The following is a 23,532-nucleotide window of genomic DNA, read 5'->3' as shown; positions in this document are numbered from 1 at the left end:
CTGCAACAGGAAGTTACGTAGGCAAAATGTGGTTGCCTGTATTAAAATACAGGCAGATGTCTAGGAGTAGCTTTCTACACTTCATAATATATTATAATCAAATCAGCTTACACATCAGATTTCATGCAGTATCTCAATCCTTTTTTAATCTTTCCAGCATAAGTGGTTTAAGATAGGAAAAAAAAGTTCCGTCCACATCTTTACACAAAACAGTTATCATTCATATACACAAGCTCATGCATGCCACTTGTCAACAAGGAAATGAAAGGTATGATCATAATAAAGGTTTTGTTATTACTGGGGTTTGTTATTTTGTGTTACTAAGAAATGGATCACAAAGGTTCTATCCAATAGAAGAAAGTGGATATTTAGGATACATAATGGTGATTTCAATGTCCATCATTTTCTTTGAAGGAACTACATATAAATGCATAATTTTGGACAAAACTTCTAACAAGGCAGATTTTAATATATTCTGTTTCTTTTTGATCATTAAAAAGGAGTTTTCAGTAATCTACAGATCTACGGCATTCATCCATGTATTTTTTAGACAACCGAGGTGTTCAAAGGAGACTTTCAACAGCATAGACAACATTCAACCTGTCACTATGTATAGGTAGCAGTGTAGTGCTATTCATATGCTATTCATAAATTCAGCTAATATTTGGAGTAGAGAACGCTCACATGCTTGCTGCTGTGGCCCACACTTCTCCATGGCCTTACCCAATGGTGTGTTCCTGCACTCATGTAATTTGTGCAGTTTACCTAACAAATTGCACCAATCATGGAGTTTTGCATCACCTTAGTATCTCACAAGAAACTGAACTGCCTCTTGTGAACTTGCTTGGCAATGAAAAATTTAAATACTAAGCAGTATTGAAAAAGAGAAACAGCAAGAAAGGAAGCGAGGAGTTATGGTACTAGACACTGAATGAATCTCTCCAGTTAAAAAAGCACTCTGCTCATTTGCTTTAATAATTGACCTACTTCACATAAAAAAATTAACAACTGGAAAGAAAGGAATAACCTAACACACTTTGCAACCTGAATTTCACATGGGACTTTCTACAGTGGGACATTCTAACAAGGACTTTGGAAACAGTAGCGCTTGTTTCCAGGGCATACAGTCAGCAGACTAGGAAGCCTATTATGGCACAGGGCTTTGTGAAACAGGTTCCTGTCTGAAGCAAGGACTCATTTCCAGCTAAGAAAGCCAGTCCAGGCACAGCAAAAACTTACAGGTATGCAGCGCAGAGGTGCTCAGATCAGTTTACGTGCTGATACTGTCCTGTTCATAACACTCGTGTCACTTGCTCTGAGCCCTCAATGCTCAGAAAGGATTGTGGAGCTGAGCCAAGCCACCACTTTGCCCTGGAGGATCTTCAGCACATCCCTGCACCAACAACCAAGGCAGGCTTGAAAGGAAATAAATAGGCCTGTGGGGAGTTCTCCATAGTGATTTGCATTGCCATCACATAGGAGGCTCACATAAGCTTTAATCAGCCTCTGTCTGGATGGAGAGAATATTAATACAGTGAAAATATAATTAGTAATGTTCATAACACTACAACAATCTAGTGTCTGTTCCTTGATTTGAGAACTCCTTGTTAGCAAAAGCACAACAAAATGCTCCTTTGCTCACTGAACAGCTAGGAAAGAGTTGTCAGAGGCTGAGCTCTTCCAGTAAACAAACTTACCTATATTCGATTAACTCTATTGCCACTGCTAGTTCCTTTAACAGTTACAAGGAAATAAATGTCTGCAGTTTCATTTCAATTCTTCACTATTATGTCCATCAATAACAGTGGGGAAAAAAATATTGGGAGTCATGATAAATTCAACCGATACACAACACTATTAGGGTAGAAATGCCACGAGACTATTGTCTGCTGACAAGGAAGCTCTGGAACAGTTAAAACAAACAAACAACAACAAAAAAGAGTGAGTTGTTAGTTTTCTTTGAGTATTCAAAGAGGACAGACAAAGCGTCTAAAATCTAGAAAAAGGCAAATACAGAGTCTGTCTATAAAAGCTAGGAGGGAGGAAAAGATCGCAAACTAAGGAGTTACAGACAATCTAGTTTAATTTCAATGTGCAGAAAAATACCTATTTATCAAACTCTTTACATAAGAAGTATCAAGAACCTGAGTAACATGAAAGTGTCAAAAACAATCATGTAAAAATACCTGAACTCCTCTTCTGGCAGTATAAAAGGCTTTACAAAGCGAGGAAAAGCAGACACTAACTCTTGACTTAAGTCATTTGATGCCGTTTTCCATTATTTTTCCCTGGTAAATTTTGAAAAAGATACTCTACATGCAACTTCTATGAGATTAAGGCTAAAGTTATGAGAAAACAGTAACCAAGTTGTAACTGTCAGTGATCTCTCCAAATGAGAGATAAATTTATTAACAGGCTCTGCTGGGATGTGTTCTCTGTCCAATATTATTCATTAGTTTCATTAACAACTGGATGATAGAATGCAGTATATACTTATTAAACTGGCAGATCACATCAAGCATGAAGGGATGGAAAGCACATCAGAGGCAAAGATTAAACTCAAAATTGAATTGACAAGGTGGAGAAAAGCCCTGTGAAGAAGATCCTGTAAGAGAGGAATGGAAATCATCACCCTGGTTAGGCTGAAGTTTTAGAGTAGAGAATATTAATGTTAGAATAGATCACAAGCCAAACACGTAATGAGCATGCCAAATGAATGGTATTCTCTGAAAGACTATTGTTCTAAGATGAAAGGCTAAACCATAGCCAAGTAAAAAACTTTTTTTTTTTTTTTTTTTTTTTTGCATCTGCAAAGAAAGTATTTTTTGCCCTTCTCTGGAGACAGAGAGTATATTTGTAGGAATTCCTCACATTGCACTTAAGAGCTTTTTCTTCTATTTCTGCTCCAGCTCAGGATCACTTAACTGTCCTTTCACTATCCTTCTGTGAGAGATCACTACAACTAGGCTGTATTATGGGCTGTATCTTGAATACATATGGTTTTATAAATGCTTCCTGCCATACTGTTAGAACAGTGCATTCATTCTTGAGATTTGCATAACAGATTTACCTCCCTTTTATCTTGGCGTACGGTCACTCAAAAAATATACATCGTCTATCTGAAAATCCTTCATACTTCCTTGTTCCGTTTCTGTGGAAAATGAGCTTAGCATTGCACTGAAAACAGACATAATTTTGAAAAAAAGAACTCATTCACAGAGTGTATGGAACTAAAATCTCTCCCAACACTTACATCCAACTTAGGACTGTGACACTGAAACAGATTCCTGTAGGAAGATAAATTTGACAGTAAAGGTCAAAAAAACCAAACTGAAACAAACAAACAAAAAAAACCACAAAACCCCCCACCCACTTAAATGTTGTTAATGACTACAAAAAGGTATTTCTTTTTGTGTAATGTTTCTGTTTTTTCAAGGGTTTGTCCCAGCAAGGAAGCCTCACCTTTCTTCTGTATCTTAATAGCACGTGCTTTCACCACAGCTGGGTACAAAAATTATACGCAGGCATTCAACAGTGACAAAGGTATTGGAAAGTATAAAGTCTCAGCATGACAACTCCAGCAGCAGGATGGGATGAAAAACAGAGGAGAAAAGAATGAATGAAAAAAATCGATGCAAAACGTGAGAGTGACAGGTACTGTGGGCAGGTGCACATCAGCCATGGAGAACTCCCTTTTCTCCACTCTGCGTTACAGTACTCTGTGCAAGAAGCACCATGTTTGAACTATACAAAAGGACATGAAAGTAAGAACTGGTGATTATGGTTAAATTTAAATTGACAGCTAAGTTATTGGTTTATAGTTTTAAAATTTAACCCCCTTTTTTTTTTTTTTTTTTTTTTACATACTTGTAGATTTTCAGGGCCATATCCGTGTGTATACTTGCCCAGAAGTTTTAATGCTGTAAATACAGTTAACATGAAAGATAAAAAATTTGGAAGCTAAAGGTAGTTTGGGTTTCGGTTTACCCAAGACCAGATTTCTAATGGAATTTCCAACCCATTAAAGAAAAAAAAAAAAGAGAGATTTCAAAATATTATTTCACATTCTGAATCTGAGAAGGAAAGCTATACAAAAATAAATGAAACGCATTTCACAGGAATTAATTAGTAAGAGTCTGGCGTACAATACACATGCATGCTGGATTATATAGACGCTTTAATGCATCAGCCCTGCAGCACCTATGCTGTAAATTCTATGAACTGACATTGCATTGGACTTGCACATGTTGCACAGCAGAACAGTGAGGGCAGAGGAAATCTGACAGCACACAAATAAATCACCTACTCCTCATCAGGGCAGTGAATCCAATGAGCGGGACTCAGATGACATGTAAAGCCAGCTCTTACAGGTATTTCATGTTGAGTTTCTCTACACAGCAACAACTCTGATCAGCTATGTGATGTACAAGCATCCCTCAATAAATGGTCAACTGATGGAGAGAAAATTTATTTGGAAAAAAAATTAAAACAGACTATTGGAAAAAATTATTACAGTTGGCAGGTATATACGTCTTATCAATTTATGTAAGGAAGCAGTACCAAAGCAGTGCATGAACTTAAAATATGAGTTATCATGCATTTTGCTTTACCTAGACATTCATAATGTACTTGCTATAGTATGCAGTTATAATTACAATTTTGGTTGCTGACAGATTCTCCAAGGTGAGGACTATATTCATACATTTCTGCCGGACTAACTACAATGCCTGCAAAAAAGCTGAGGACTCATAATGCTCGAGCGCACTGGGTGAAGGTTGAAGTCTCTTCCAACCAAGCTCCAATGAAACTGAAACAGAAGCAAAAATAACAACTGTGACACTACAGAGTTCATACTCGTTAGCTTTTGCTATTCCTTTTTTAACATCATGTACCATGCCTTTCCTTTTCCCCCTCTCACTCTCCAACATTTGCCAGTATTTTTAAAGACAGGACCTTGAAACTACTCCTGGTGCTCTTGGCAATGGAGGCAGATACACATCCTTTGCATGCAAGAAATAAATGCCCATTTTATTATTGCTTTTGCTTTCTGCATGGACAAGTCCTAAGTTTGGGAGAATGGGCTTCTGATGAAGAGGTAGTACAAACCTGAATTGCATTTGATCATCTCAGAAAATAACTAGTAAGAAATCTTTTTCTTAGGCATTGATCATATTTTTTCACTTCAACCTTTTTTAATTCACTTAGTGATTTAATGAACCCCAATGGGAAATGGACAGGGCTACCATTGATCTGGTAATTTAAAGGGACCCCATCATATGGCTCATTCAACACCATTCATATAAATACACCAGAAACACAGTTAGTGTTCTTGAAGTGACTTACAGGATTAAAACTCAACCTCTGACAGCTAGACAGCTACTTCAATATTTTTTTTTCAGTTAGAACAATTTCAGCATTTTTACCCATGTTGTCACTGTTCATCAACCTATGCTTAAAGGAAACTGAACGTGTTGTTACCTGTCAATTCAGGATTTAGATTTACATGATATAACCCATAAGAAAGTTTCCAAAAACATCCCTTGAGATCTCCACATACCACTGTAAAGTACCAAAATGTAACTGTAAGAAAAGTGGCCACAAATGAACAAATAGGGGAACACAAAGTAAACTTAGAATAGAAGGCTCGGGGGGGGATCTCATCAATTTGTATAAATATCCAAGTGGGGTGGGGGGAGCCTTCCAGCCTCAGGCATCCTGTGATTCTGTGAACTGCAGAACAGTTTGCAGGTATATAGTAGTATATTCGATTATCAGGATCTAAATCAATATAACCGAAACCCATGCAGTGTTTCAAAACTATGTGATTCTGCTCCCACTGTGTTTTTATGAAGGACTTACCACAGAGAAATGACTAAAGACAACTAGGAAATAGGATATTTTTTGAACTGGAGTAAAAATGTACTTTTATTCCTGCTTTTAGACACTGTTCTATTTTAATAAATCACACTACTTTGCACAAGACACATGAAATACATAAAGCATTTATATTAAAGCTAGGTACAGCAATTACAGGTATCCTAGCCATTAACAAGAATCCATTTGCAAGGACATTTTCACAGGCAAGTTCAGTAGATTTAAGGCAGACAGATGTTCTGCAGTGAGAATGATAAACTATTGGTTTTGGAAAACATCCCCATAATTAGAATAGCAGAAGAGCTAGGAAGAAATAGTTACTCTGTCTTCACAGATTTATGCTAAAAACCAAATTAGTATGCATGGGATCATCCTGTTTTACACATCTTAAGTTGAAACAATGAGTAAAGAAAAACGGTCAAATTATTTATGAATTCCCCAAGATCTACAAGTCTAAGCAGTATACATAAAGAGATAAGAAAAAATCAATGTATTTGGAGTTTGGTTGGTTTGGGGGGTTAGGGGTTTTTTCCTTTTCAAAAAAAAAAAAAAAAAAAAAGAATAAGCAAATCCCATCAGTTTGGTAGACAAATGTCATAGTCTCTGCAAGAGATTTGTCCATGTTCAGGGTACACTGTTCTAATATTAAGTTCACACAAAAATAAACCAATTAAATTCTAACAAGGTGCATTAGTATATCGAGAATCAGGCCCAGTCTTTGAAGGGTTAATCTTTGTAATTATTTCTGCACATTTCTTCAGGGCTTGCAGGGTGGGAAGGGGGGAAGTACAGCAAAGTGGTCACAGCAAAATCTTGTGAGAATAGTATGTGTTAGGCATTTACTCTTTCTCTGGTGAACAACTCAAACTTTCTGTCTTACAAAATATCAATAGCAGCAGATAATCTGTACGGAAATATTTTCGAACTGTACATATACTGGCAAGTCAGGAGATCAACTGGGAAGATTATCATGTACTGAGAACACCAAGACAGATTTTTGTGATAAACTACTACAGTTTCAGAATACAAACAATGAGAAGAACATCTAAACATAAGTCTAGTAAATAAAACTGAATCACATCAAATCTTTTAACATCTTGGTGAAAAATCATTAAAGTTTTATTTTAAAATATAGTCTCAAACACCTGTTTCCTAGAGTTATATCTGAATTGAGTAACTTCCCAATAGATTGTTTTGCTGCAAAAATCTGCACACTCAGAAATAAAGAACACCTGAAACTAAGCTTGTAATGCTAAAGAGAATGATACAATACAAAATAAAAGTAATTTCCTTTTCCATTTATTTATTGTTAATGAAAAATATATAGCTGTATTTGAAAGTGCATCCTTGCTAAATCAATTACCTCCCTCTTCATTCACACACCACTTCAGGGATACAGGTAGGTAAAGCACATCTCCAAGTGCAATACTCCCTTACTGAGCAATCGAACTGTAGAGCCAACTATATTATCTCACACCTGTAACCATTCTAGACAAACTGAATGGCACTTACTCTCTTGATCCTAAAAGATATCGGGGGGGGGGGGGGGGGGGCGATAAAAAAGAGCCAGTTTATTAAAGCAGCTTCACTATTATCTGTCTAAGCAATACAATCACTTATTCAATTTGGTTGAATTTTCAAGGCAATTTTGAAATCCCCTTTATGCCTGAGCAGAGGGCTGTATCCAGTTCTCTTCTCCACAAGAAACCACCAAGTGTGGTCATGCAATGGCTGCAAATTACCGCTCTGAGAGGAAAACACACCAGAACAGAAGAGCAGAAAGAGATAAATATTACTCTTGCACACAACATGATCTCATGCTTCTCATGCTTCATTTATCTTATTTTAAGAACCAAGCTACAGAATTTGATGCAGTTTTCCATTTGACCCTTCTCTTCCTAATCCTATTTCAAATAATCATGAGTTCGAAGATTCAGAATGACTATGGCATCCTTCAGTGGTCAGTGACCCCAAAGCTGGCACGAAGCTCAACAGGCACAGATGTAAAGTAAAGCTGTTTCAAAGGCACCTCCTCAGATCAGTCTCCCCTAAAATATGTCTATATACACGTCTCCATTGCTTGCTTTATTTGCCAATAAAGAAGGCAAATACTTGCAAAGGAATACTTGCTTTCTTATATATAAACACCATTCATTTAAAAAAAAAATAAAAATAAAAAGAAACCAAAACCACACAACAGTATTGCTCCACAGCACTGTATTCAAACTCACAGCACAGGGATTGTGCAGGGGAGAGGAGGGGAAGAAGCAGAAAACGAGTGTGAGTCAGTTTTAACAACTATGCATTTTAACTGTCTCTGCGCCCCACATCTCCTTCCTTTGTCGAAACCATGTATTGCCTATTATATACAGAAGATGATGATTTTCTACGGTAGCTAGTATTGCAATACCTTAATTTCAGAAAGGACAGAATATTTAACTCTCCTTTAAAGGAAATTAATCTTTGGAAATTCACTGTGTGGGTATCTATAAATCAATGCATCCAGAAATCTCAATTTTCCCCAACATTCACTGAACAAGTTACAACTATTAAAAATTTTAGTCAGTAGAAGATTCAGGTCTACAATACAAGCTGGAGGACAAACAGCACAGAAATACAGAGAACCTTCATGAATGCCATCAATCTGGCTGGCCAGTTTTTACTAAGCAATGTACCAAAATTTTTTAAAAGTTATAAATGCCTGATAAAAGGCTTTATACCTTCTTAAGATTCTCCTTCCTCCCATCAACTTCCTATCTAGTGCTTCTTGCTAATAGCTCGGAAACACAGGAAGAGCTTTAAATCTAAAACCAGGAGTGTTACTTCTGAAACTTTGAGCAGAAGAGTTTCAACATTTCCTTTCCTTCTATCAAAACTGGCAAAGATGATTTATGTATAAACAAATAAAATGGAAAGTATGAAAATGGAAAATCAAAATTTACTGAATATCCAATATTCAGCTGACACTAGCGTAAAAACCTGAATCACCTTCCTGCTACTCACTCCTACAGAAATTCAGGGTAAAAAAAAAATAATAAGAGCTATAGACAATACAAATGACAAAATGTGCAGAGAAGAGAAACAGAAAAAATAAAAAGTAAAGACAGAATTAATGCAAGATTTAACACAACATTTAGCACACTATGAAAATAAAGAATTCTGCATTACTCAACAAGAACAGTGGAAGAACTATATGGTTTTATTTTCTGTTCTTATATGATAAGCAGAATCTTGATCAGGTATGTCTGGAGTTACCATTGCAGTTACCTGGAATTTACAGAAAAACAGGGGCATAGAAAAGCTGCATTAATGTTGATGTATTAAATAGGAAAAAAAAAAAAAAAAACAAACACAGAAATCAAAACTTCCCTGATGAAGGCCACTATGCATAGGATGGATGCCTACCTTTCCTGATTCTATATGCTACATATCAGACCTTGCACACAACTCTGATAACACAGAACATACACTGCAACCCCAAAAGAGCCAAAAAATGGGACATTCCAGGAGGCAATAGCCAGCAATGGTTTTCCTGAAGGCCCAGGTCAACATGTGTCATGGTTTAACCCCAGCCAGCAACTAAGCACCACGCAGCCGCTCACTCGCTCCCCCCCACCCAGCGGGATGGGGGAGAGAATCGGAAGCAAAAAGGTAAAACTCATGGGTTCAGATAAGAGCAGTCTAACAGAACAGAAAGGAAGAAACTAATAACGGTGATAATAATAACAATAATAAAATGACAATAATAATAATAAAAAAAGAATTGGAATATACAAAACAAGTGGTGCACAGTGCAATTGCTCACCACCCGCCAACCAATGTCCAGTTAGTTCCTGAGCAGCCATCCCCCCTGCAGGCCAACTCCCCCCAGTTTATATAGTAGGCATGACGTCCCATGGTATGGAATACCCTTTTGGCCAGTTTGGGTCAGCTGCCCTGGCTGTGTCCCCTCCCAGCTTCTTGTGCCCCTCCAGCCTTCTTGCTGGCTGGGCATGAGAAGCTGAAAAATCCTTGACTTAGTCTAAACACTACTTGGCAACAGCTGAAAACATCAGTGTGTTCTCGACATTCTTCTCGTACTGCATCCAAACCATAACACTGTACCAGCTACTAGGAAGACAATTAACTCTACTCCAGCTGAAGCCAGGACAACGTGCCAGATGGTTGGCCTCAGGAAGCCCTGCTGGCTCTCCTTCCTCATGCAGGGATTGACGGACAAGACCCCCTCCTATGCCAGGTCTCCTAGTGATGTCACACAGCCCTAGCAGTCTCCTCACTTAATGTTTTTGTGAGTTGCAGATCCATGCAGTTATATAGTAACGAGATCTTCTCTGGCATGCCCTTCCAATTACCAGCCAAGATTAAAAGGAGGCAAACTCGTGAATTATCCAAATTATGTGTTAGCTAAACCACACCAAACTATATGAAACTCTCAATAAATCTAACTGAACAAGAACTGGCAGTTAAGCATGTTGATAAAGTTAATGCAGAAGGAAGTGTGATAACTACATGGTCACTTTTCCAGATTTTAAATTAAGGGCAATGGCTCACACAAGAAACCTGAAAAGAAACACCTGGATATTAGATTTCCTACTCTATGCTCAGTCCTGAAACTTAAAACCAATTTTCATACATGATTTGCAAATGAGATTCTTCTTTTATTTAAATTAATTACTTCATCATAATGTCACTAATTTTACAAAAGTACAGTGAGGACAAAAAATTAATTTTTATTTACTTCTGAACTGAATACACCTTCCCGCACTCATATCAAACTAGTAAACCCTCTTTCTAGTTCTGTATTAAAATAGTGAAATACCTGTTTTGATCCCAGTTAAATAGATTATCTTTTCAGAAAGGACACTCAAATTTGGTGAAAGGTTGAAGCCTGATCTTTCAGGGTAAACCATACAGATGATCTAGTGGAAGAGCTTACAGCAAGAAGAGGCAAAGCTGGAAGACAGCGATAGCCAGACCCGTCTTTTGCTAAGAATCCAAGCATAATGTACTTGGAGCATGGCACAGGACCTCATTATTGCTGTGATTACAGTTTTAAAAATGAAACACACTTCTGATAACAGTACAGTAAATTCAAAATAACTTAGTATTTGCTACAATCAATTCTTCTGTTTATAGTCAACAGGATGAATATCCTACTCAATCATATTACATTTTTGACACATTTAAAATTTCATTATCTGAGAATGCCTATTTATATTTAAATGAGCTTGTGTCGCACACAACAGATCTGACACACATGACAGTCTACCTTATAAAAACAGGTGAAAAGGGTATTTAACTTTTAGCTGCTTAGTGCAACTGCATTAGATGGACATGTTTGCAGAGCTACTCTGAGGGATTTTGTTACAGCTTGTAAAAGGGGATTACCAAACTGTTCTTCCCAATTTATGTGAAAAACACTCAGTTGCACACCAATATCCATCAGCATGATAAACTCTGACTCCGACACATATACGGCCAATTCATGATTGAAACTGACACAGAGAACTACTTTAATCAGCTAATAATCACTCAAAATTACCTCCAGGAAAATCCCTGTAGCTTCAGTATTTAGATTAAGTGTCAAGGCTGAGTCTGAACTTCTTATGAAGAAGGCAGCTTCTCTTACAACAAATCTCTGTTAAGTTGACAAGAGTTAATGTACCTGGCAGCTCCTCAGCAGATGGCAGGTTTAGGCGCAGAATGCTGATGACACTGGAGCTTCGTGCCACCAACAGAAGTCATTAAGGTGAAAGAACTTTCAAATGAGTCACTTGGGTAAATTATTAAAAGAAAATCACTCTTAGTATAAAATGTCTTAGCTTAAGACTGAATTTACTTGGAGGACACTTGATAAAGCTCCTTTTGTTTGTTTCTGACATATCTGAAATGCATTATAAAGCATTATTCGCCATGCACTAGAGTATTTTTTACAAAGTTACACAGATAACTCCAGAAACACACGGTGAAACAAGAAGCTTTATAATGGTTTTGGCTAGCTCTCAGCCAAACTGAATACCAGGCCTATTTGCAAAATATTTGATTAATTGAGAAAACTTTGTCTTCAAGTGCATACGCACAAACCTACAGTATCTATAGATATTTTAAAAAAAAGGGGGGGGGGGGGGAGCAGAACAATGAGGAATGCCTAGTTTCAAATAGGAAACCAAACCATTTCTTCACCAGCTGACCTGCAGAGAAGCCCGTGGAGATGCCACCTTGAAGGGGAAGACCAGCCTAAATACTGCAGGGTGTAGGGCTAAACTGTACAATTGCTGCCAGGTTTGTGGGTATCCACTGTAACAATTCACCTGCAGACATTTGCTGACTGCCTGACAATCCTGCCCTCTGCTACTGGCTAAAGGCTTGCTAATAATAGCAGTAAAGGATTTTTTGTCTTGTAGGGCCTGCCCTTAAAACGACATTCTTATTATGGAGCCACACTGTGTCCTTTTCCAATTAGAAGGATGTTTATTTATTAAATAAAGCAAACAAAGCTCCAAGAGTGCAAATACACCATGTTTCTTGCATTTAATGCATTTTTGGTTTTACTTCAGCCAAGTAAGTAAAAACAAATATTACACTTAAACAAAAGAAGATGCTGCTCCTGCACGCACTCACTCTGTGCTAATTAGATCCTATTTCCAAAGAGTGAACATTTTCCTAGAACAAAGTTTTGGATATGCTGATACCTACCCTCCCAAACCTGCTGTTCTCTCTCAAGCAAGCTAAGTATAGACTCAAACTGTTATTTCCAAGATTTTGTAGTAATGCTGGCTGAAAAGATTTCTGATACAGCTTTTCTCAGGAAAAGATTCATACACTCTTGCCAACATAGATAATCTGGCGTAAATGTTCATTTAGATTCAGCTAAATTAACTCTAGAGCATTTGCATGTTGTGTTAATTGATCTCACCTAGGAAAATAATGTCACTGTGACAACTGAAAACCCATTCCTGGAATATGCTGCAACAGCCTAACACTGTGGAGCCACAGAATACCTATAGCAGAAATATTTTATAATTCTATAAAGGTGAACTATGTCAAATCAAAACATGCCCTGAGGGTAAGAAAAACAAACACAATTGCTTCATTCTGCTTGGTTTGCACTGAAGGTCTGACGACTGGCCCTCCCTTAGCCAGCAGTCCTGCACAATTTCAGTCCCTCACACTGTCCCCATTCAGATTAAAATAATCTTTGAGGAAAGAGAGATTTCAGACTGAAGGGTATTGGTTTCTCACCATATTTAGTTCACTGACATTAAGCTACTGCTGAGGAAATTATAACACAATTACAACCTTAATAAAATCCAAAGCTGTATATGAGAAAGGCAGTGGTCCAACCAGAGAAACAACATTCAGTGTTTAACAAGACACAAGTGCTTAGGGAGGGTAACAGAAGATAGTACACCTTACACAATAAAAGGGACAAGTCATGATAGTTGTGGGAATCATTATGCTGAATCTCCTGACTTTACGTGTGTAAATTTCAGCAATAATGTCACATTAACGTAGTTATTTGCATTTAACACTAATGTTTATTGGGGGGGGGGGGAAAGTCACCACAATGACAAACCATTCTCTGAGATACATTCTGGGTAAGTAAATGTCAAGCAGCTGGAGAAATTTAAGTTACACAATATCACAGATGTGCACTATAAGTGAAAACTTTTTTTTTTTTTTTTTTTTTTTTGCTTTGTACCATGCAAAAGCCTCTTGGGAAGGAATCTGTTGGTCCTTTTTATAGCAAAGATGATTTCTATGTGCATAGCTCAAGACACTCAGTCGGAATCTATAAATAACTAAAACAGAAAAGCAGGACCCACTGACAAGTTTCATCTTAAAATAAATCGAAAATCTGTTCTTTTTTTAAAATTTGCAGTGATTATTTAGATAAATTGTTTCAATAGCTATCCAGTATCCTAATGCTTTTCACAGGTAAAGTACACAATGCCTTCATGTCCTTTTATTATCACTAGAAGGTGACTGGGAGATTGTGTCTTTTGCACAATCTGCTGGGCTGCCTACCAGATAAATAGTCCTTGCACTGAAGCTCTGCAAAGAGGCCAGTTTCAACAACACCACAAGCTGTGTTGCTCATACCTGCACATTTGCAGCACTGCCAAAATGGTTTTCTAAGCATCTCCCTTAAGAAAACATCCATGAGATCTTTAGGGCTTCCTTGCTACGTGCCCGTATGACTTTGCTGGGAGAAACTGAAAGACAAGGCTTTCTTTCTCCCACTAACAATATAAATGTTACTAAAGATATTTCTTTAGTATATAAAGTGACAGAGCATGCCAGAAAAAGAAGAAAAAAAAATGACACTATTAAACTCTTCCATCAAGTGTTACTTAAAAGCAGGGGTTATACAAATGGAATAGGTGGAACAACTTGTGTTCTCAAAAAAAAAAATAAAATACTTTTTGAAATGTGTTTGCTATGTACCATAAAAATTATAGTTTTTACTCCAAAATATATATACACAAAATTAAACCATAAGGCCTTAAAACAAATGCCATAAAGCCCAAATGAGATTTCTGCATCTTTTCATATGAGTAGCAAGAATTTTATCACTGCTGCAAGTGCAGAATTTGGGAAACCAGCTTCCTATCCCGGCATGCTACTTTAAACTGAACTGCACTGAATAACACTTGGTTGTGATGGACATATTTTTAGGTATCTTTAGATATGTATATACACAAACACTTCACAAAGTATTATTTTAAAATAAAACATATGGAAAAATAACTTTCTTCTGTCTGTTAATTTGCTCATAGACGACAGGAGTATAAGAGGTAACACAAGTCCATCTAGCATGTCTACAACTACAGAAGTTAATTGGAGGTATGGAAGAGTTTCAAAACAGCACAAGTATCTATCATGTACACCTAGAATAACCTCTCTGTCTCCAACAGTATGTGGATTTCCAACACCGATGTGCTGGAGGGTGGTTTGGAGGGGGTTTTTTGTTCGCTTCATTGTTTGGGGGTTTTGTAGGGGCTTTATTTTTGCTTTAAAAGAGTGCTTCATGGATTCTGTTTCTTTGAAACTCTCCAATGATACCTTAAGCCCATATCAACTTTTATTATCTACAGCTTCCTGCAGCAAGGACTTCATGCACTGAACTGTAGTTCTTTTTGTTTGCTTTAAGCTAGATCTTGCTGGTTTCATTTATTTCCTCTTGTTCTTTTCTTAGATGAGACAGTGAACATTTCTTCCTTATTCATTTTCTCCATGCCACTTACAATTTTATAGTGTTCTAAAATAAGCTCCCTTTTTTTCAGGATAAAGAGTCCTAGCCAATTTAGTCCCTCCTTGCACAAAAATCATTGCATACCATTGATCATACTTGCTGCCCTTTTTAGAATCTACCCCATTTCTGCTACATGTTTTTTGAGAGATGGAGAGAAGAATTGACCTGAATACTGAACACACAAGCACACCATTAAATCACTCAGGGTCATAATGATGTTCCGTTCTGTTTTCTACTTCTTCTTAATAATGCCTAACATTACATCAGCTTTTTTAAAAAAACAATACTGGCCATTCAGCTCCAAAAGGACAAGATACTTTGCAGCTCTAGACAACACCACAAGAACGTACCTTCACGGTTCTGGAGAAAGATACTAAAATTTGACAGCTGACTGTTTGTCACTTTCTTATGGAGTAAAACAGGTCAAATATTCCATTTTCTCATTCATATGAATAATCTTGATTAATTTATGATGAGATTTGCAATCAAGACATGCAGAATTTCTTTTTATTGGCAGAGTTTCATGGAATAATGCAGTAAATACCACTAATGAACAGATTATAGGAGGTGTTTTGTATAAAGATAATACAAGAATACCCCAAAGATGCTTTCTTTAAAAGTGTAATGGTTAATGATTTGATAGATAATGAAGACATTTTCCTCTAAGAATTAAAGGGGGGTAGGGGGGACATGCAGACAGACACTCAAAAAATACATGCAGTTTAAATACATAGGGACAATGCATTGCAACATAAAATCTCTCTGATTCACATCCCAATAACACTACCTAAACATGCAATATCCCAGAAGCATGAATGTAAAAAGACTTAAGGGATGCTGCTGCATAGCTGTCAATAAGGGAGTTCCATGTGCTACTTGTGTCAGCGATATATAAATAATACAGTACTGAAATACTAATAATATTGCACTGTAGCTTACTGTATCTGTATTCTCAACAGTTAAATTAGTACTATACAGAGGAATGTTTTCAGCCGAAGGGTGAAGAACAGAAAAATGGGATAAGGACGACAGCAGAGCAAGGTTTTAACACAACAGCACTTCAAAACAATGGGTAGACAACAAAGGGACTCCAAGGTTGTACTGTGCCATGTAGGAACCCAAAAGTGCCAAGTTCCTATAATCAATATAGGCTCAGCTCTATGTTGTGGACAGTCAAACCTACTTCCTAGAACAAATTTTATTTCTAGACTGCTGTTCTCATCACTGCTATCCTTCTCCAAATTTCTGGCGTCATTCTCAATTCTAGCTTTTATTCATGGAATTAAGATATTTATATTTAATAAATAAATACAAAGACAAAAATACTGTCTCACCTTTTATCTGATTTAATATCTAGTATTTTTCCTGACTAGCACTGAAAAAGATAACAAAAAATTTATTGAATAGGGACAGTTCTGGGGAAAGCAGGTCATACTGTAATACCTAAGACAAGAGGGGAAAAACATACATATATTATTTTGCTTGCTGCCCAAACAAAATGAATGTCTCCGGATGAAAAGGTCTGAATAGTAACCACCCGATTCATTTCAAAAACATTTCTCCACTATTTGATATGCCATCAAAAGTAATTAAAATTCTACCTTGCTGCCTAGGTACAGACTTCTTAAATTTATGTATCTTTATATTTACCTACCTTAATTTTATTTTTCCTACATAAGTTAATTTTTGGGGGGTAAAACTCAAAGACACTTCAGGCTCCATTATAACATGCAACATTTTGCCAGGGAAATAAGATACATACCTACTATCAAATAGCTATTAAAATAGCCCACATAATCAGTTTGCCTGAAGCATGCTAATTTTTTTCTTAATTTAATTAGTAATGGCTTGTCACTTTCACCACAGCTGCTCACTAAATTTGGGATTTGCTGAGAACATGGAGTTCAAAAATGTCAGGTTTGTTGTCAGGCACATAAAATTTACATTTTCTTAACTTTTAAAATTTATAATTGTAAATCCTATATTTAAATTATTTGCCTAAAAGCCCCAAATCAGAATTGAAGGCAAGATTGTATGAGGTGCTGTTCAGGAACAACACTAAAGATTAGACACCTTCCAGAGAGCTGATTATGCAAATCCATACATGCACTTTAAAAATAATTCAGTTTTACCAAATGAACCAAAGAGTCTCTTAAAACAGCTGCATTCAAGATGTCTGAGAAAACTTTCAGAGAATTTTAAGTATGGAAACAAACATAATGGAGCTAAAAAGGAAAACACTGACAGCAGTTCTAGGCGCACATATTCAAACAGCAGAGAAACAACTGCAAGTCTTGTCGTAAAACTTGATTACAAACTTAAAAAAAACCCAAAAAACAAAAAACCACAAACAAAAAAAAAAAAACCCTGAACATTTGCAAACGCCAGAAGCAGCTGCTTCTACTCAAATATCAAGAAAGTCAAAGCCCATTTAATAAAGTCAATCAAAATGAAATTTAGGGATAACTAACGGCAGAGTTATTTAATGAAATTACCAGGAAATCTCAGGAATCCCAAAGGCATCTTGGTGAAATGTATTTAAAAATGACTGAAGTCTCAGCTGCCCAGAGATGGTGTTGGAGCAGGAAACAGCTGAAATATTGAAAGAGAGTAAATCTTCACCACAATAATTCTGCTTCAAGCCATAGTTCAAGAACACTCACAGCCTTCCCTTTTTAGGGTGCCCTTGAACAGACAAGAGGAAACACATTATTTGAGCAATACTCTCCCATTCCCAAGCAACAGCTAGAGAAGGTACTATGGAAGACGTCGTCTGTCACTTCTCATCTTCAGTCTCCAGTTTTCATCTGATTTCTTAAAATGTACCTCCTGCAACAACCTACCGCAGTGGAACACAGTAGGCAATAGGCTGAAGGCGGGTATGAGAGGGTACATGATAGCTGAATGGCCGTGAAAGTGGGCAGAAGCTCAACGCAAACCTTCAGCATCATCCACCTCCCTCAGCCTCTCCCCAAGTTGATATGGGTCTCCAAAGGGGACACTGCAGTGCCCAGCAAGAAAGAAAAGCCGTTCAGTCCCCCCGCATGGACATAACTGGGCATGTCTGTTGCTGTATTTCCAAGCTCTTATCTCACCCAGTCTGACACAGCTAAGATAAGAATTATGCTGCATTGGCAAGATCATCTTGTGTGCTGCCCTGGACACCTCTGGATCCCTTGGCATGAGCAAGCTGCATGGCCAGAAAACACCATTCCACAGGGACAAAGTCCTGTAGCAGGCCTATGCATTTATTTTTTCCAGTTAGAACTAAATAAACAACAGTAAATCTACCATGTAACCACGATCATATTTTCACATAGGCACAGGCAAGAAAAGAGAGCTTCCAGACAAATACCTGGAAGTGCCAGAATTTTCCAATGCAATTACTTGCAAATATGTTGCAAATATATCCACTCCATTTATCAGTGATACAAATCCATATAGATACCCCTAATTACTCTGACATCACCTGAAACCAAGCTCTGGACCTAGAAGTTTGAAGGATTCCATCTTGTGGTAGGTTGAGAGTTTTGACATGCACGTTAGGAATGCTGTCTTGACGTGGTTCCAGTTGCGCTATCTCAAAACACCAATAGCGAAACGTTTATGTAGATTTAGGAGGGGGGGGAAAGTTCAAGAAAAATTAGCCTAAGAAATAATTTTATTCCCCTCATCTTTTAGCACCAGCCTTCAAATGATGAAAGCACAGAAATGCAGAACAGCAGAAGTTTACAAGAGGCATAAACACATTTCTATTTCTACATGCTTCTACTATTTGGCAGTATGTATAAAAAAAGCAAGGTTACTTTTAATATTTGTAGTAACATCTCCTTTCTGTCATTTGTCTCAATTCCAGTGCTTTAGTTTTTTCCTAGTAGTCAAGTAACTGAAAAATCAATCTACCTGCATATAATTTGATGATCCTAGCTCTGTGTGGTATGCCACTCAGAGACATTTAAGAGATGATACTCTCCAGACAGAGAAGGCAACTGGTCACCACTTCATACAATATAGCCATTACCCACAGTACAGCCTGTGATAAATAATGCCATTTTTCTGTACCTTTACAGGTGAGTGTGAGCTGCTGAGGGCTTCCATACAGTTAGTTTCCGCTTCAGCCTAGGCACAGAAAGCTCACCAAAGCTACTGAAAGGAAAAGCTTGAAAGAAGGCCACTATACAGAAGTCTATTTTTTTGATAGCTCCTTGGCTTTTAGCAGAGTATCATGGATAAAATTCATATTTCTATTTGTCACTTAGGTCTATTTTCAGAATTTGATTTCTCGGGTTACTAGATGCCACTCAAGATCTCAGTAATTTAGCTCCTTATTCCACTTCCTTAGAGGGGTTTAACACCTTTGGTGTAAGTCAACATTAACGCTATAGCACTATTCACTACATGTTGAAATGCAATGCGCTTTATTTGCTCTAATTATGAAGTCATTACTAGCATGCAGAAAGGCATGTAATCGATTAGAAACAACATATTTCTCCATAAATAATGGACTTGAGAAGCACACCATAGATGGTAACCCAGTAACATGCCATTTAAAAAAGAAAAGTTTATTAGTCTGTGAATTAAAGCCTACCTCAGGAAAAACACAGATTCAGGGTGTTAAATGGTTACAACTCAGGAAGTTGAAATATCTAAAGCAATAAATTCCAGGTATTCTCTGCAAGGAAACATTTATCAGTGTATAATTTAGCCATGACAAAGAACAACCATTTTCAGATGTTCCTGGCTTTTGCTAAAGATCAGACTGATGAGGCCAAAATATTTCAATCCTGTGATTGCACACCATCAGCAAGTCCACACTTCCAAGTCAGCGATAACATGCAGCCTCACTACAGGGGACTAAACCAGAGTGAATCGTTTCTCATCTTTATTGTAGGAAGATTAAGTTGTCTAGGGGTTTCAGTGGATTAAAAAAAAAAAAAGTAATTCCCTTGCCCCATGCCTAGCAAGTACTGTGGCTGACTGGTGAAGCAACAGTGAGACAGACCTCACTCTCTCCCAGTTTTTCCCTACATGGTGCCTTGTCCCCATCAAGTGGAGAACAGCTCCAGGTCTTCGCTCTATGCTGAGGGTCACAGTCTGCGGATGATCTAGCTCCCTTATTCCCCAAATGTGACTCTTGAAAAGCAAGTCAATCCCAGGCTAGCCAATTAAAAGAAAGCTTCAATTGCCACATTGATAGAGGTGCCTGAACCGTGCTGTGCTTCCCCTTTCCTCGGCATTACAATAAAATGCCATCTCTTTTCAGAAACCCCCAGGAGCCTTCTGAGGTCTGCCTGCTTGCTAATGGGCCATTTTAAGGATGAATGCAGCTGAATACAGTTGTACATATTTTAATAGCAAATGTTAATAATCTGATTACTGTGAATCACAGTTCAGGGCTAGATTCAAATTGTGGTTGAATCTACCATCTCCCTCATATGCACTTGCCTCAGAATGAGCCACTCCAAATTAATATTTAAAACCAAAACATTCAGCTTGGCAACCTTTACAACCTGATTTGCACTCACTTGTCACTGTAAACAGAATATTTTAATGCTGCAGTTCAGTTTGTTAAAAATTAGCAAAGGCGCATTAAAAGCTTTTCTCCCCATTCTCCTATGAACGGAACTCAACTTTGAAAGTCTTAACACAAAATCACAGAAACATTATTGTGCGTGTAAAGTTTAAGCATCAACAATAAAAATAATAGTTATCAAAGGAAGAATTTATAACTGCTGTTATTCTTCTCATCTGTTTTACATCGGATTGCCTCAGAAAGATAAAAGCATCCTCATCACCTCTCCCAAACAAAAATGGAGCAACCAATGCTGCATATTAAGGCACCCAAGAACAAAAAAGCTCTCTTTAAAAGAAGCTCATTTGCACTAGAACTAAGCAGTGTACAAAACATTCACATAGACCTTGCTTCAAATTCAAGAGTTACCCCTTCAGCCACAACAGACAGCCGGGCTGCAGGTGAGGAAGGAGGTGGTGGGGCCTCCACACGGTGTAGCCTACATAACACTACCATAAAGATCATGTTAATTAATCTCAGAAAAGCCACTATCAGTCTGATTCTTGTTTAAATAGAAGGGACTTGATCTGGAGAGAAATTATCCCTGGCAGCTGCTTCAGGCACAAACTGCTGCAGCTTTAGACTGGGCTGGGTAATAAACTCCCCGACTTTCAAGCAGCTCTGTTGAAGATGCACTTTACAAATCAATAAGAGCCCCCGCTACCTATCTATTAGTCTGAGAGGACTTATCTGAGTATGCAGCATCCTGCTTCTTCTATCCCAGCCTGCCAACACCAGTAATCACTGAAACCTGAAGTATCAGAAAGAGAGGTGCATTTTTAGCAGATTTTTCCATGTATATCTTTCTTCACTGATGAACCATCTCAGCCTTTTTTTGTTGTTGTTCTGTTCCTCCTCTCTACAAAAACGTAATTAGTCCCCCACAGTCAGTCTACATGCCCAGAAAGGGCAGCAGCTTCAGCAGTTCTCGGTCCCAATCAGGCAGTGCGTATTCCAGCTCCAAGGTTCCTGTGCAGCCTCCCCAGTACCACCCAGTGACTGCTGGGTACGCCTAGATCAAACAAACTAGGCCATGACCTGATTTGGGAGCCCTGGCTTTAACTTCTTCCCTGCCCTCGGAGGACTATGGGTTTAGCTGGAGCTGTAGATCTAAGCACTGTGTTTCCCTTCTTTCTCAATCCATCTCTTTAAACGAGGCCTGCTAGGTTTGTTTTAATGCTGCCTTTTTTTTTTCTTCTCTTTTTTTGCCTGGAAGTCAAACACAAATGAAAAATTATTATAAAGCAAAAGCTGTAACACACAAGATCGAGGATTTCACAGAATCACAGAATAATTGAGGTTGGCAGGGGCCTCTGGAGGTCATCTGGTCCAATCCACCCGCTCAGGCAGGGCCACCTACAACCAGTTGCCCAGGACCATGTCCAGGCGGCTTTTGAATACCTCCAAGGATGGAGACTCCACAACCACCCTGTGCAACCTGTGCCAGGGCTTGGCCACCCTCACAGCAAAAAAGTGTTTCCTGATGTTCAAAGGGAACCTCCAGAGTTTCAATGTGTGACTTTTGCCTCTTGTCCTGTCACTGGGTACCACTGAAAAGAGCCTGGCTCCATCTTCTTTACACCCCTTAGGTATCTTTACACATTGGTAAGGTCCTCCTCGAGCCTTCTCTTCTCCAGGCTGAACAGTCCCAGCTCCCAGACTTCCTTCATAGGACAGATGCTTGTCAGCCAGTAAAACACCCTGTGTCCAAGAAGGGTGCCCAAAAAAAGTGACCTTGTACTATCCCATTTAATACATACTGTGGCATCAATGTTTGACAATGCAGGACTGTGATAGTGGGACAATAGAAGAAGCTCTGTGATTCCGGTGCGACCAGTGCCAGCTCTGAGGAACCAAACCACAGAGATGTAAAAACAAAATAAGGGAGAGCAGTACGGTGTAAATTAGGACCAGCGCTTTCCACTGAGGGAGTTTGTTAAAGATTAACGTTATCCTTCACTCATCAGTACAGTAATTTTCAGGATTTGCTGCAGCCACACTGCATAACAGCTCTCCAGCATGTTTCCACTGGACGATAAGGTGGCTGGAGTGCTCTCAACAGCCCAGAAAGGGACAGATGAGAAGGGAGGGTGTCCCAATAAGGCCAGGTTTCTCATAGCCCCTAGGAGCCCAGCCAGTCATGTCCAGCTCAGTCAGAAGCACACAGTTTCAAAAATCACAGCTAAGCACAAAGAGCAGGGCTCACGTCACCACCTACAAACAAAACTTTGCCGTATCTTACCTTCAGTTCAACACAACGAACGCTGCATTTTAAAGCTATGTAAAAATCGATCCACAAAGATTTATAAGTAATTAATTGATTTTTTTCAATTTACTGAATAAGAAGAGGAGGCATTTCACACAGCTTTCACCATATATGTTCAATTACTTGAGCATTAATAAAAACAACCACAGGAGTTCCATACTAAAGGACCCAGGAAAGTGTTTTCGTATTCATACATTCCTTTTCACATAAAAAGGTAATATCTTTGATGGAATATTGTTAAATATTGCATGCAGGAGTCCTTAATGTTTAAAACTGGTAACTTATTTAGATTTCATTTTTATTTAAAGGCTTCTGATAACGTTGACAGTTGAAATAATGCAAACAGACCATCCTCTTGGAGTCATTTTCCTTCCTGTGTTCCCATATACCCTCTAAGTAAGATACTCAACAAGGGACAAGTCATATGTAAATTTATTTTGCAGTTTGGGATTGTGCTAAATAATTACTAACAAAAATGTATTATTTAGCTCCAGGCTATCTCACTGCATTGGAATTAAATGGCAACTATTTGCTCTTTCAGTGGTGGCAAGAACCACTGGGCTG

The 23,532-nt window shown here is 38.0% G+C and overlaps 1 protein-coding gene across 5 annotated transcripts in view; it reads right to left on the bottom strand.

The window, feature by feature from the left end:
- The window catches only part of ZNF385D (zinc finger protein 385D), a 753,372-nt gene that overhangs the window by 687,292 nt on the left and 42,548 nt on the right, over positions 1-23,532 (bottom strand). The window contains exon 1 of one of the 5 annotated variants that reach the window (XM_049798900.1): positions 4,307-4,339. The exons of the other annotated variants lie outside the window; for them this stretch is intronic. Coding sequence (XP_049654857.1) covers positions 4,307-4,313 — 7 coding nt within the window. The 5' untranslated portion in view covers positions 4,314-4,339. Of the gene's footprint in view, positions 1-4,306; positions 4,340-23,532 lie in introns of those variants that run through there. 5 annotated transcript variants of the gene reach the window in all.

This window comes from Accipiter gentilis, chromosome 4 (genome assembly GCF_929443795.1).
Source record: "Accipiter gentilis chromosome 4, bAccGen1.1, whole genome shotgun sequence".
In the NCBI taxonomy this organism is placed as follows: domain Eukaryota; kingdom Metazoa; phylum Chordata; class Aves; order Accipitriformes; family Accipitridae; genus Astur; species Astur gentilis.
This window is presented reverse-complemented; position numbering and strand designations above follow the sequence as displayed.